Source organism: Mastacembelus armatus, chromosome 3, assembly GCF_900324485.2.
Source record: "Mastacembelus armatus chromosome 3, fMasArm1.2, whole genome shotgun sequence".
Classification (NCBI taxonomy): domain Eukaryota; kingdom Metazoa; phylum Chordata; class Actinopteri; order Synbranchiformes; family Mastacembelidae; genus Mastacembelus; species Mastacembelus armatus.
The window spans coordinates 17,014,844-17,028,703 of NC_046635.1; the positions used below are offsets into that span (position 1 = coordinate 17,014,844).

The 13,860-nt window shown below is 39.1% G+C and overlaps 1 protein-coding gene across 1 annotated transcript in view; it reads right to left on the bottom strand.

The window, feature by feature from the left end:
- kif26ba (kinesin family member 26Ba) overlaps window positions 1-13,860 on the bottom strand; it is a 111,422-nt gene that overhangs the window by 42,808 nt on the left and 54,754 nt on the right. The window contains exon 5 of the mRNA XM_026293072.1: window positions 6,734-6,941. Within this exon, the coding sequence (XP_026148857.1) occupies window positions 6,734-6,941 (208 nt within the window). The remainder of the gene's footprint in view (window positions 1-6,733; window positions 6,942-13,860) is intronic.

Genomic DNA, 13,860 nt, shown 5'->3' on the forward strand with positions numbered 1-13,860 from the left:
CAATAAATGCTACATATTTTTTATGGCCAAATATTTTTCGGTCTGTGTTTTGGAGAGCTTGGCTGTTGTCAGCTTTGGTTTTCATACACAAAAAACTTTGTCTGTGAATTATCTAATCCATGCCCACAATACTCCCTGAGGATCCTTGTCCTAGTTCCTCTGATGAATCAATATGTGTGGCAATTTAAAATGCAGACACACATATGCAGGAAAAACAAACGGTAACTCCTTTGTTACTGAAAAACAAGAAGAGTAGAAGAAGTGATAGTGTTTTGGAATAGAGAGATGAAGCAAAATACAGGTCACTAATAAATCTCTGTCCATTCTTTTCTTGATCCATTCAAATCCCTTCATTGCTCCCTTCTTCTCTTCTTTTTTCCTCCTTTCATGGTTCTCTGTTATCTCTCTCAACACCTCTCCCTTCTTCACCCTCACTTTAAAACCCTATTGCTCGATATCACTGTTCACCCACTCCATCCATTTCTTTCTCTCCTTGTGTCATCTGCCTATTCTCCCTGCTTTTTTCTCCTTTTTTGTCTTTATTATGGACAAAACACATCACAACCTTATTATTTATTCTATACTTTTTTCTCTTGCATCTCATGCTGCAGGAAATAGTGACACAAGGTTCACCAAGACTCAAAGTCACTTCTATTCTGGTTGAGAACAATTTATATCTGTGCTCAGCAGTCATATGTATATTTACAATTTCACTCTGTTTAAAACTACAATGCAGGGTCAGACATATAGGTCTGTTTATTAGCAGGGGAATTAACTCCTAAGCTGTTTCACATTTAAAGGGTACATGCTATGATAGATATAGAGGCTCAGTCATGTTTTTTTTTCCCTGAGAAAGTGACCTGGCCCTAATACACCCCTAGAAATAAAGCTTACTGTTAATATAACTTAGTATTCCACAGTCAGACAAATTAAGTCAGTTTAAGTAAAGGAATTCAACTAAATAACAACAAACAAAACTGAAAGATTGTTTGATGAACCCTACCCCTGGAAAAAAAAAGCTTTATTGCTATTGGCTGGAAAATCAATAAGACACTAACACTGAGCTCTAATTGGTTCCCAAAGACTGCAGAAACATACCGTGATGCAAATCCATGAAGAGAGAGATACAAATATCGTATGGGAATAGCAAGTTCAGGCTTTGGCTTAATTCTAGGTTTGCCTTCATTCCAGCCCTACTCACAGTATCATAAGACCCAAATCATGGTGATCTCACAACTACATTTGCAGACAGACTCATACACACCACAAGCAAAACACCCATGCAAATACAACCATTACAGTCTGTGTGTGTGTGTTACATGCTCCAGCATAGTCCATACTGACAATATTAATATTTCAGTTGTGAGGTGGAACAAAGTGGTCACTGGATTCCCATAATAGACTCACTTGCTCATGTAAATACAAGACATCTAGATAGGCATGAAGACACATATATCCATGTGGAAAATGCACTTGCTCCTGCTCACTCATGACACAGACACACAGCTTGTGGCCTGAGAGGGATCGTAGCTGCTATTAAAAATTGATTAGCTGTCATAATATAATTTTCCCCCAAGGTCAAGTCACAATCTGTAAGTGTGGATATGTGTGTGCAAAATGATGCCTACGAAGATGAAAGACTTAGAAAACCAACTCCCACAGCCCCTTGTCATTCACATATGTAGAGGAGCAGAGAGAGTAGGGAGGGGATGCAAAGGCAAAAGACTTATCCATGTACTAGGTAAAAACGATGAGGTGAAGATTATGAGAATATTATGGTCTAAGAGAAGAGGAGTTCTCACATACTATGTTACATGACATTTTAATAATATTTCTCATCCCTCTTCATATACAAAAAATTGCACGTAGATCAGATACAGAAATGGATGAAGATTTTATAGCCACTCATTTTGTAATTACTGTTTATGGGAAAAATGTTTTTTGTGCCAGTGTGTATCACATGGAAGTTGCAGCCATGTAGTTCCTTGGCAGTTAAGCACCATAATGCTTTAAAATAATAACAATCTTAACATTTGCCATGTCCCAAGCCTGGATAAAAAAAAGAGGATGGGTTGAGCATCAGGCTTGAAATCTGTCCCCATAAAAAAACCCATTGCTACAGAAATGATGAACATCTCTTCCTCTGCTACTAACACTGTGAGCAAGTCAGACTGCACTCATAGAGGATCATCAGCAATGGAGAAACTAAGATTTAGATAATATATACTAATACTAATATCATAATACCAATTAGGACAAAACACAAAGTAGAGCTGAGTTTGATTGGAATGCCATTAGTTTTGCAAATACGTGGATGATGGTAATGGACTAACAACGTGATCACCAAAGTTCTCGCAATTAATCAAACATGAATGTCTGTACCAAATTTCATGACAATCCATCCAAATTTTTAAAAAATATTTAGACTGGACTGACTAATAACAGATTGGCATAACCATCCCTGGAATCATGCTATTGGACACACTACAAAAATGTTGCAAAATGGTACATGATACATGAATATATTAATATATTGCTTAGAATCAACATTAAAAAAGGACATCAAAAGGAAAAAAATAGTTAAATATTTCCTGACTATCATGTTGTAAAAATAAATCATAGTATAATAAAATAAAGAATTATAATTTCAAAATTTTGTATCGTTACAATAATTTGTGTATGACAACTGCTGAATCATGCTTGCTTTACTGATACAGTATCAGTTTATTAACTTCTATGAAGCCCTTAGCTTCTAAAACACATTTTTGACCCAGTCAAGAAAAATAAGAAAGCATTAAGAAAAAGAAGAAAATAAAATAAAATATGAAGATGAAAAAATCCTCAATGTTTTTCACATCTTTAGTTGTCACCTGACATCTGTAACTCCATAGTTGGTTTTAGAAGTGATATTATATACCTAATATATATTATATATATGCCTAATTTCCTCGACTGATACACATCTCCCCCTCCAGTCACATTCTGAATGAAGGTCTCAGCAGGCTGACTTGATTAAAGTGAGACAGAGCTTACCAACAATGTGTAGAAAGGCAATGTGTATACATATAACACAGGGGGATTTTGAGATACAAACACCACTCAGATCCGCTGAGGGATTTGATTTAATTTGGCATCTCTATATGGAGCAAGGCTGAACTCTAGCACCATTTCTCTCTTTCTCACTGTCACACACATAACAATACATCTGACTTGTGCAACTTGATTTCCCATGGCTTTAAATGTGATGTCTCAATCCATTTTCTGCCATATTAACATCAGGGAGAACACTAACCCTCCATCACACTCTCAGACAAGCCAATGTATTCTGCAGGATGTATCATACACACTTCCACCAGGGGCCTTGGTGCTTCCTTGACATCTTTCATTGTATGTTATAATCCTATGAATTTGTGAGTGTGTAAGCCTGTGAGTGTGAGTCTGTGCAAATACCATATCAGCAGGGAGCCAACCCCTCCGCAGGTGACATTTTTACTGGAGAAATGTCACCATGGCCATTTTCTTTTCATATGTGTGTGAGCATGTGTGTGTGTGGTTTGATTAGGTCTTGGCAAGCTTTGATTGATTTCACACGAGAGACTTGTTAATGTTGTAAATACTAGAATATCTCCCTGCCTTGCTACAATATCCTCTACCTCTTTTATTTGCCCATTTCTTTCCAAACCACATCTATGATGCCAATTACTTATTGTCAAAAAGATAAGTTATACAGAGAATTTAAAAAATTGGCTTAAGACTGCAGATTGAAAACAAGGGAAGCAGATAGCCTGGCTCGGTCCAAATGTACCCTAGCTATAGAAATATATGAAATATATATTTCTTTAAATTGACTTGCTTTTCTTTTTTTTTTTTTTGCCATTTGTCTAAGTTGATTAAATATTAATGGGCTGTTTGTGTGTGTGTGTGCATGTAAATGAGTTTGTCTCCCTGACAACTGAGGAGACATCTGTCTCCTCCATATGGAGACAAACAGAGATAGAGGAAAGGAGGGACCAGGAGAAAAAACACAACATAAAATGACCAGCTGCACAAAAAATACAATTAAAATGTGAAAGACCCAAAAAGAATACACTATGATTCACAGATTTCAAGATATGTAATATAAATGATGCTTATACGAAATTGTAATTTTACCTACACACTATATTTTGTCAATGGTTGACTGTGGTGACGGATGATTAGGTAGGAAAACAGAATTCCACTTTCATGGGCATAGTCTTGCACCAACTCACAATGAAATCATCTCAAGGCACTTTACACAGAAACCCAGCAAATCCCTCATGAGCAAGCACTTGCCATTAGCACTCACTCTAGATCATGTGTCAGACCTAAGCCACAATATGAACAGTTTGTGCACTCCAGATCAAGCAAATAACTCCAAAATTGGCTAATAACGATTCACTTTATATATATTATTATATTACACTACATACTTCCCTGGTGCTTTTTTAAATAAAATGCAAAAACAAAATGATGTATAGAAACTATTACTGTCACACTTGCATGCAAGTACAGACAGGTAGACTACACACCCAGCTATGATTCACTTTCCTTTGCTGTGACACTCCAAACTGTGGCCAGGTGAATCCTGTTTGTGTTAATTATTCTTAAGATATGTCTGGAACTTGAATGGACTCCACCTGTAGCAGATTGATTTGATTGGACATAGAAGCCAAAGAACTCTGTAGATCTCAGTGATGAAACTGTAGCGAGACATAGATCAGGACAAGGGTATGAAACCATTTTTAAAGCTTTGATTGTTCCCAGGAGCACAGTGGCCTCAATCATTGTGAAATAGAAGGATGAATGTAAGGACAACTATCTGAGGTGCTCTCCATCAACCAAACCTTTATGGTACACTGGTTAAAGAGAAGACACTGAGTAATAGGCTGATGGCAGCCCACTTTGAGTTTGTCAAATGGCATTTAGAGACAGTGGCACTGAGAAAAAGACAGGAGGCAGAGCTGTAGGTAGCAGAGCTGAAGATGTTGAGGTTCTCACTGGGAGTGGCGAGGATATATATTATCAGGAATGAGTACATCAGAGGGACAGCTCATGTTAGGTGTTTTGGAGAAAAAGCCAGAGAAGCCAGATTGACATGGTTTGGACATGTTCAGAGGAGGGACAGTAAATATATTGGTAAAAGAATGCTGAGGTTAGAGTTGCCAGGAAGGAGGCCCAGAGGAAGACCAAAGAGGAGGGTCTTGGATGTAGTGAAGGAGGGCATGAGGATAGTTGGTGTGGGTGTGAAAGATATAGAGGATAGGGTTAAATGGAGGCAGATGATTCGATTGCCCTGATCTCTAAGCAGTAGGTTTGGTTAACACCAGGCACTGCTCCTTACCATGAAGCATGGTGGGGGCAGCAGCATGCTATGGCAGCAGCAAGGAGAGGGAGGCTGCTCTGAACTGGAAGGATAATGGCAGCCAAATACAGAGAAGAAAATCTACTTCAGAGTGCAGTGACCTGTGACAGGGACAACAGTTCACCTTTCACATGACTGACCTGAAGCAAATAGCTACGACTACACTGGAGTGGCTTCAGGACAAATCTCTTGCTGTCAGATTGGATCAGAAGTGTCTGTGAACTGCCATCTTAACGTTTCTCCACAGATGTTTTCTGGAGTTTAAGTCTAGCCTTTGGCTGGGCCAATCAAGGAGAGAGCTTGAGAAGATCTACCAGGAAGAATGGGAAAAACGTTCAAATCCAGGTGTGCAGAGCTTATAGTGGCTTACCCTTCCCTTCTTTGTACCATGATGGACATGTCTATGTCATTTTGTCTTCCATACATTTTCTAGCAGTAAGAACACACACACACATTGAGTCACTGAGCCTCCCACTCAAACTGTGGAGGATGGGGGCACTAAAAACTCATTACATGGACGATCAATATTGCACACACTTGAGAAGCATGAAACCCCTCCACATCCAGAACACACACACATTTCGTCAGTGGTTGGCAGTGGTGACAGATGGCTTTTGTCAGCCTGATGTCTGTAACCATGGTAACCATTAAGCTACATTTCAGTATGGTACATCAGGTGTGACACACACATAACAGGAGACACATGGATAGATACAAAATTGGAAAAGGTCATGAAAAAATACTACAGCTCAATCTTGTATCACATTCCAGCACTCATACTAAACCCAAATGACTGGGTAGCCTATAGTCATGTTTGAAAAAATGATTAGGTAGGTAAGTAAATAAATATCTTGCTAATGCCCCCCTCATATGTGTTAATTTATATTCTATGACACTCAAGCTCCCATATGTTAAAATCAAGTATAATATCTACAAAAATAGGCTTTGAATATATAATGTGTATTTGCCATAGTTTTAACTGATGCGAGACATTTTGTACACAAAAGTGATGCAAGTGACTAACCTCTTGCACTCACATAAACAAAGAATCATCACAAAGATGCATTTATACTACAATTGCCAGATGTCCAAGATCAATAGCAAGAGTCTCCAACCTTTAACACATGACTTTCAGTCAAGTCATGATTTGGGAAGGGGTTTGTGTTTGAATCATTATAGCATCAGATATGAAGAATAATGCTAAAAGACAAAATATCTAAAATATTGCTTTTTAAATGATAGTTGTTTTGGGTGTTCTACAAGAGATACATGTGACAGTTTTGTTTTAAGATAGACTTTGTGGATTTCCTTGCATCACTGGAGCCCAGTAGAAAATATTTTTCCCATTACCTTTCCAAGGCCAGGGTTATCTTTGATCTTATTGGCTGCACGGAGAAGACAAGGTGGAGCTGGAGGAGGAGCCACCAACAGTGCAGAGCTGAAATTGGTTGGGAACAGAGGGGGATCACATGATGGTGATGATGATGTCACCGGTGCTGTGACCATGGTGGTCTTCTGCTTCTTCTTCTTGGATGCTAAGTTTAGCTTTTGTGCAGCTCTGAAAGAGGGAGGCAGAGAAGAAGGAGAAAGGGAAACAAGTCAGTCAAATCAGTATGTTTTAACCACACATAATCATTGCAAAGATACTGAATAATTTTAATGGACGAATATACAGGATGCTGATGGGAAAGAATGGTGGCACGTGCATGCAGGCATGAGTCTATAATTGCATCCTTGTAGTTTACCCTGGTAGAACCATGACAAACATGCTAACTGCAGAACAGGGCATGATTACACAACCAGCAACACGTACACACACAAGCGCACACACATACTAATGTTTACACATGTAGCAACATCTGGAAAGGGAGTGGTTTGTTTGCTTTCTCGCTGCTCAGTTCCCTGCGGCAAAAATAATATTTATATGTTCTCCATCTCTTCTCCCTGACACCTTTTAACTTGAAATTCTAAATCCTGTCTTTTTCCTTCTGTTCTCTTGTGTCTTACATCAAAACAACAGGTTCTTCCCATCTCTCTCAGCCCAAAGGCAGTGCATATTATTTTTAGCCTCTAACTTTCTTTCCTCCATTTATAAATCTCTTTCTTCTCTCTTCATTCTTCTCAAGCAGATGCCTGAATTTCTGGTTTAACCTGGAAGAAAGGAATTTATAGCAAGAGAAGATAGTTATTTCTTATGCCCTTGCTTTTCATCTTTGTCAAGACTGCCAAGGCCAAATCTATCTGCACAGCTTTAACCTGGCTACAGGAAAGTGTTTGCTATCCTATCATCTCCTTAATTTTGTAATGTTTGATGACAGTTCATGAACAGTAAGGTCCCTGTCAAAAGGAGTATGAGGAAGAAAACCTAAATTTGCTCACAACAATTCACCTAAGCAATTTACTGTATTTAGGAAAAAAGTGTATTCTTAAGTCTTTGCATGAGTGTATTTTCTTATCTGGTCTTTGAGGAGCAGCAATTCAAACTGGCAGATTCCCTTACAGTCTTGGTTACATGCAGCAGAAGTATTAAGATGATAAAATAAAAGAGCTCTAACTCTATTGGCAGGTAGTCCTGCTCTGTTCTGATTTAATCTATCTTCATATATATTTCTAAGATTACAAAGCGAGAGAGAGAAGAAGCCTTTTTGCCCTGACACACACTTTGTCAAAGAGCCATATTCTCACACCACTGGCTTTCAATTAACTGCGGCAGGTTACAGAAATAAGAGTGGGTAGGAGGAGTCAGTGAGAGAAGGGGGAGAGAGAAACACAAGACAAGAATGGAGGGGGAGAAGAATGGATTCAGTAACCCAGAGGACAACAAAGCAGTTCACCATTTGAGTAGCTCTCCCAGAAGATCTGTGTGTGCATGAAACAAAGCTCCACAGGAAGACTAGTGTACTAAGTGGTTTTTCATTGTGTGCAAGCTGGGTTTACAGATATTCATACTGCAGCAAATGCAATAAAACGCATTGGTTTTTTAAATTTTTTATTTTTATACCAGTTGAGTGATTACAGCTTCTCATGTAACATGACAACATCCATACAGCAGATTATTAAAACCTGTACCTGTCAGCTGCATGCATGGACTATATGTTAAATAATTATAGCATTATTTAAGGACTCATTTAGAAAGATGTGTATGAATTCAATCAACCATTTGCTTTCACAGGAAGGCTGCTGATGGGTTCCTGCATGTTGACTCTGCTGCTGAAGAGTCCTACTTGTAGCATACCCCAGCTTGCAGCAAATCATGTTTCTATTGTCCTGTCCATGTACACTCCTTTATGAATGAGCTAACCCTGTGCAAAACATGGATAATTTTTTTTCACATCAATTTATTAGAATGTAATGTTTGCCTGTTGTCTGCACCCTATATCTAGGGTGCAGACAACAGGCACTAGTTATATCTATGGCACAATTCAAGCATTGCAGACACACACACATACTATACACACATATACAACCATATTGATAGTGTTTAATGACAAGTGGCCTGGGATTTGGCCAAGTGGATCTATTCCAGTCAAACCCTAAAGTCAAGGGCACTTGTTTTCCATCTATTCAATCTCTCTGTCCATCAACTCTGTTACCCCAGTTTTTTTATTTGTCACCTCTTCCTCCATTACCAACATGCATCACTTCACCGTTCTCCATTCCTCACATCTCTCCCATATTTTCCATTTGAAATCCTGCTCACTTTGTCACCATCCTTTATTTGGTTCTATTTCTCTTTCTCACTACTCCTTTCATCCTTTGCTATACCCCTTTGCCCTGTGCTTTCCAAATAGCCACCCATTTATCCTGCCATCCATTCAGCCTTCACCACATGTATTAACACATTTATCCATCAGTGCCTCTCTTCCCCTCTGCCCCTTCATGTCTCTCTCTTGTTAAAAAAAGCAGCACGTCACAAACAGCACAGCCAGTAACATGCTGTTGCTTTATTTTCTTCACCCTTCTACGCAACTACAAACAAACTTCACACACATTCAGACTCACCTGAATCACTCACACACATAGTTGATTTATGACTAGGCTGGGCTGTTTTGTTGCCTCAGCAGCTAATTACATTCCATTTAACAGGCAGTCAGTGGAGGGAGATATAGTGATACAGACTTATGGTATATGTGTTTGTATTTTTGTGTGCATTGTGAGAGGTCAATAAGACTGGCATGGACAGAGGACTTGCTTTACAGACACAATCTATTGACATGTACAACTAGACCCCAACTGACACACTATCTACCTAAGACACCATTTATGTATTGCACTATATTAACACGCAAGCCTAAGCAGTAAAATACTAATATATCACTGTGTTCAACATGGAGTTACGGTGACTGTATGACATTTTTGGTTCAGGTGCATCCTTACATAGAGTAGATACATATTATACGTTTGTCTGCACTAACACACATATAGAAGCTGATCAATCATCTGCTTTAGAGATATGAACAAAGTGTTTTAGTAAAGCACCAGTAGACCTTTTTTTCATTTTATTAAACACTCTCAAATAAAATGTAAATCACAGAGATAGCCATTCAAAGTGTCACACGTTTTTACTGCAGTATGTTTGCAGTGCCCAAGAATGCAGTGGTTTCACTCTGGGCTAAAAAAATCTAATTCAGTTCTTGTTTCTGCCACCAATCAAATTTCCTAATTTTTTTTCACAGACAAAGTAAGTCATTACCCATGCATAATAAACAATGAATGACACTGTGTTAATGCTGATAAAAATAAGCTCTGGTGGTGAATCTATAAAAAGATTTTACTGTGATAACATAGGCTGTGCTTCTTTGACATAACAAACTGACTCAGAATTCATATTACTAACAGACTCTATTTCTACTGACAGAAGTGCAAGATTATTTTTTTCAGAGGTTTTTCAGAGACTTCCATACCGTCGCGGCCCGGGCTAACAACGACCGCCACTGGTGCTGTAGACTTACAGGGTGCCAGTGGAAATTGGACTACTGTTGGTCGAAGAAGGAGAGGAGGAAGGTGTGTTCATAGGCAAAGAGAGAAGAGGAAACGCAGGAGTGTAGGACTTAGAGTAGAGACTTTGAATGTAGGGACTTTGTCAGGGAAAACTAGAGAGTTGGCTGATAAGATGGAGAGAAGAAAGGTGGATATCCTGTGTGTTCAGGAGACAGTAGCCCGGCCTATAGTTTAGGAAAAGGGTCAAGCTATTTTATCATGGTGTGGATGGAAAGAGGAATGGAGTAGGAATTATCCTGAAGGAGGAGTTTGTTAGGAATGTTCTGGAGGTGAAGAGAGTGTCAGATAGAGTGATGAGTCTGAAGCTGGAAGTTCTTGTGCAGATGTTACAACCTGAAGGAGATCAGTGACTGCAAAGTAGTGGTTGGGGACAGTGTAGCCAGACAGCATAGGATGGTGGTGTGTAGGATGACTCTGGTGGTGAGGAAGATGAAGAGGACAAGGACAGAGCAGAGGACGAAGTGGTGGAAGTTGAAAAAGGAAGAGTGCTGTGTGGTTTTCACGGAGGAGCTGAAACAAGCTCTGGGAGGTCAGGAGGTTCTTCCAGATGACTGGACAGCTACAGCTAAAGTGATCAGGGGGACAGGTAGGAGGGTACTTGGTGTGCCATCTGGAAAGAGGAAAGCAGATATGGAGACTTGGTGGTGGAATGAGGAAGTTCAGGAGTGTGTTAAGAGGATAAGGTTAGCTAAGAAGAAGTGGGACACTGAGAGGACAGAAGAGAACAGACAGGAGTACAGGGAGATGCAGCGTAAGGTGAAGGTAGAGGTGGTAAAGGCCAAACAAAGGGTGTATGAGGATTTGTATGATAGGTTGGACTCTAAGGAGGGAGAGGTGGATTTGTACAGGTTGGCGAGGCAGAGACAGAGATGGGAAGGATGTGCAGCACGTTAGTGTGATTAAGGAGAGGGATGGAAATGTGTGATGGAAAGATGGAAGGAATACTTTGAAGAGTTGATGACATGTTCAGAGAAGGGACAGTGAATACATTGGTAAAATGATGCTGAGGTTAGAGCTGCCAGGAAGGAGGATTAGAGGAAGACCAAAGAGGAGGTTCTTGGATGTAGTGAAGGAGGACATGTTGGTGTGGGTGAGGAGGATACAGAGGGGATGATTCACTGTGGCGACCCCTGAAGGTAGCAGCCGAAAAGGAAAAGAAGAAGACCAATTGAATAGAAAATTGCCTTGTTTTTTTTTCAATACAAACCCCATTTAAGTACTCATTCAATCACACACAGACAAAAAATCAGAGTTTAATTATCTTTTTTTTAATTATCTCTGACCACCTCTTTAAATCATCAGCAAATAGGTTTGGTTTCTATTTGGTGGTCAGCTATCATTTGATAGAATACTGAGAGCAGAAAAGAGACAGAGAAAGAGATAACCCCTATTTCATAGCCATCCTAGCCATACAACACCTACTCAATTCACCAATTCTCTTGGGACCAATTCATTTACTCTGTTACCTCCAACAACTCACACACACACACACACCCAAATCCCCAAAGATCCAATCCTTGGAACACATACAGTACTAAAAATGCCTACACTGATAGAAAGTCCCTTCCCCCAGTGAGTAAGAGCGCACGCGCGCACACACACACACACACACACACACACACACACACACACACACACACACACACACACACACACACATGTGCGTGCACGCACACACACGCGCACGCGCGCACACACACACACACACACACACACACCCCACACCTACACATGTATAGCGTGTGTCTATCCCAGCATCCCTAGAGGGCCACTGCAGCACTGAAAAGATGGAGTGCTGCTGTGTGAGCGTGACATATTCACAGACAGATTGGTACTAATGAAAGATATTAGTCATATGCACATTAGTAGAGGTAAGAAGAAGGTCAGTGAGAAATAAAAGTAGAGAAGATGTATAAAAATGCTAGTGGAAAAGAAAGAAAGGAATGGGGGGAAAGTAAATATTAAAAGAGAAAAAAAGGAAGCAGTGGAATGAAAGAGAAGAAGAGGCCAAAGCAAAGACTGTGTTGGTGTGTGTGCGTAATAAGGCTGTATGCATGCAGTGCATCTAAGAGTAAAAACCAAGCCAGCCATGGGATTTAACTGCACCGCATGGCTGCATCCATTGACCTTAAACACACAAATACACAAATGCACACATGTACGCACCTGAGACAAAATTAATAGGTGACAAAATCTACACAGTTTCTTAAGCCAATTAAGCTGAAATCCTACTGCATATACATACACAACTGTGAGAAAACTGCAGACAAATGTGTATATGTACAGTATATGGCATTCTGAAAATCGTGATTTTAGGAGTTGTTGTGAAGACAGTTTTGAGGATCTGTAGCAATTAGCAGTGGAAAACAGGAGATAAGGACTGGATAGACTAAGGATATGAACATATTAATACATATATACACACAGTGACACATGCATCACTAACTAGACAGTGTTTTTTCACTTATAAGGTTAATCAATCGACCCAAGACAGCTGGCTGTACTTTTGGAATGTGAACAGATGTGTGTGTTTGTGTAAAATGGCATTGTTACCTGGCAGGTAAGTAACTGTGTGCAAACTGTGTTTGTGTGTGTTCGGCATGACACTGGTGCTGAGGTTCATCAGTCATATCAAACATGCGAGTACACGCACACACTGTATTAGTTGCAGACTTAAAGAGCACAGACGAACAAAAGACAGAAATGTACATAAGGTAACAAAACGGAAGCTGAAATGCATCTTTGAGGAAAAATTAGGAAAAAGGAAAACCATCCATACAATTTTAAATGTGGTTAGAAGCAGCTCCTTGGATATACCACCTCAACAATATTTCAGATGCTCTGACACATGCATAGCCTTGTTACCCATGAATAATTTACTCATTCATTTTGAGCTTGCCATGTTTATTCCTCAATAATTTACCCATATTACTAGTGTCTTATTTATGTTGTCTACTGTATTTGTCTGGGTTTGATTGAACAGTTCATTGATGACTGGTTACTACAGAATTTTTCTGGACTCTTTAGTTAATTTGCAATTTAATTTACAACTGGCAATTCAAATGCAATTTCAACATGCAATTTAAAATGCATTTTACAATTCACAATTCAATGTGCAAAGTGGCAGCAATGCAATACACAATTCACCTTGAATAATATTGATAAAAATTTTTAATGAAAACTAAATCAATTGCATGTTATATTGCCATGGGTTTTTAGACTCTTTACTCAATTTGGAATTCATTTTACAATTGGCAATTCAATGTGCAAAGTGGAAATTCAATATGCAATGCACTTTGAATAATATTTTTTAAAATTATAAATGCTAAATCAATTGCATGTCACATTGCCATGGGTTTTGGAGCTGTTTATTCAAAAGTACAGTTATGCAAATATATAATAGCCTTTCATAAGACAAAAAGATGCATGTCAGATTGTTGTTTTTACTGACATACCGTAAATCTTAAATGATTCTA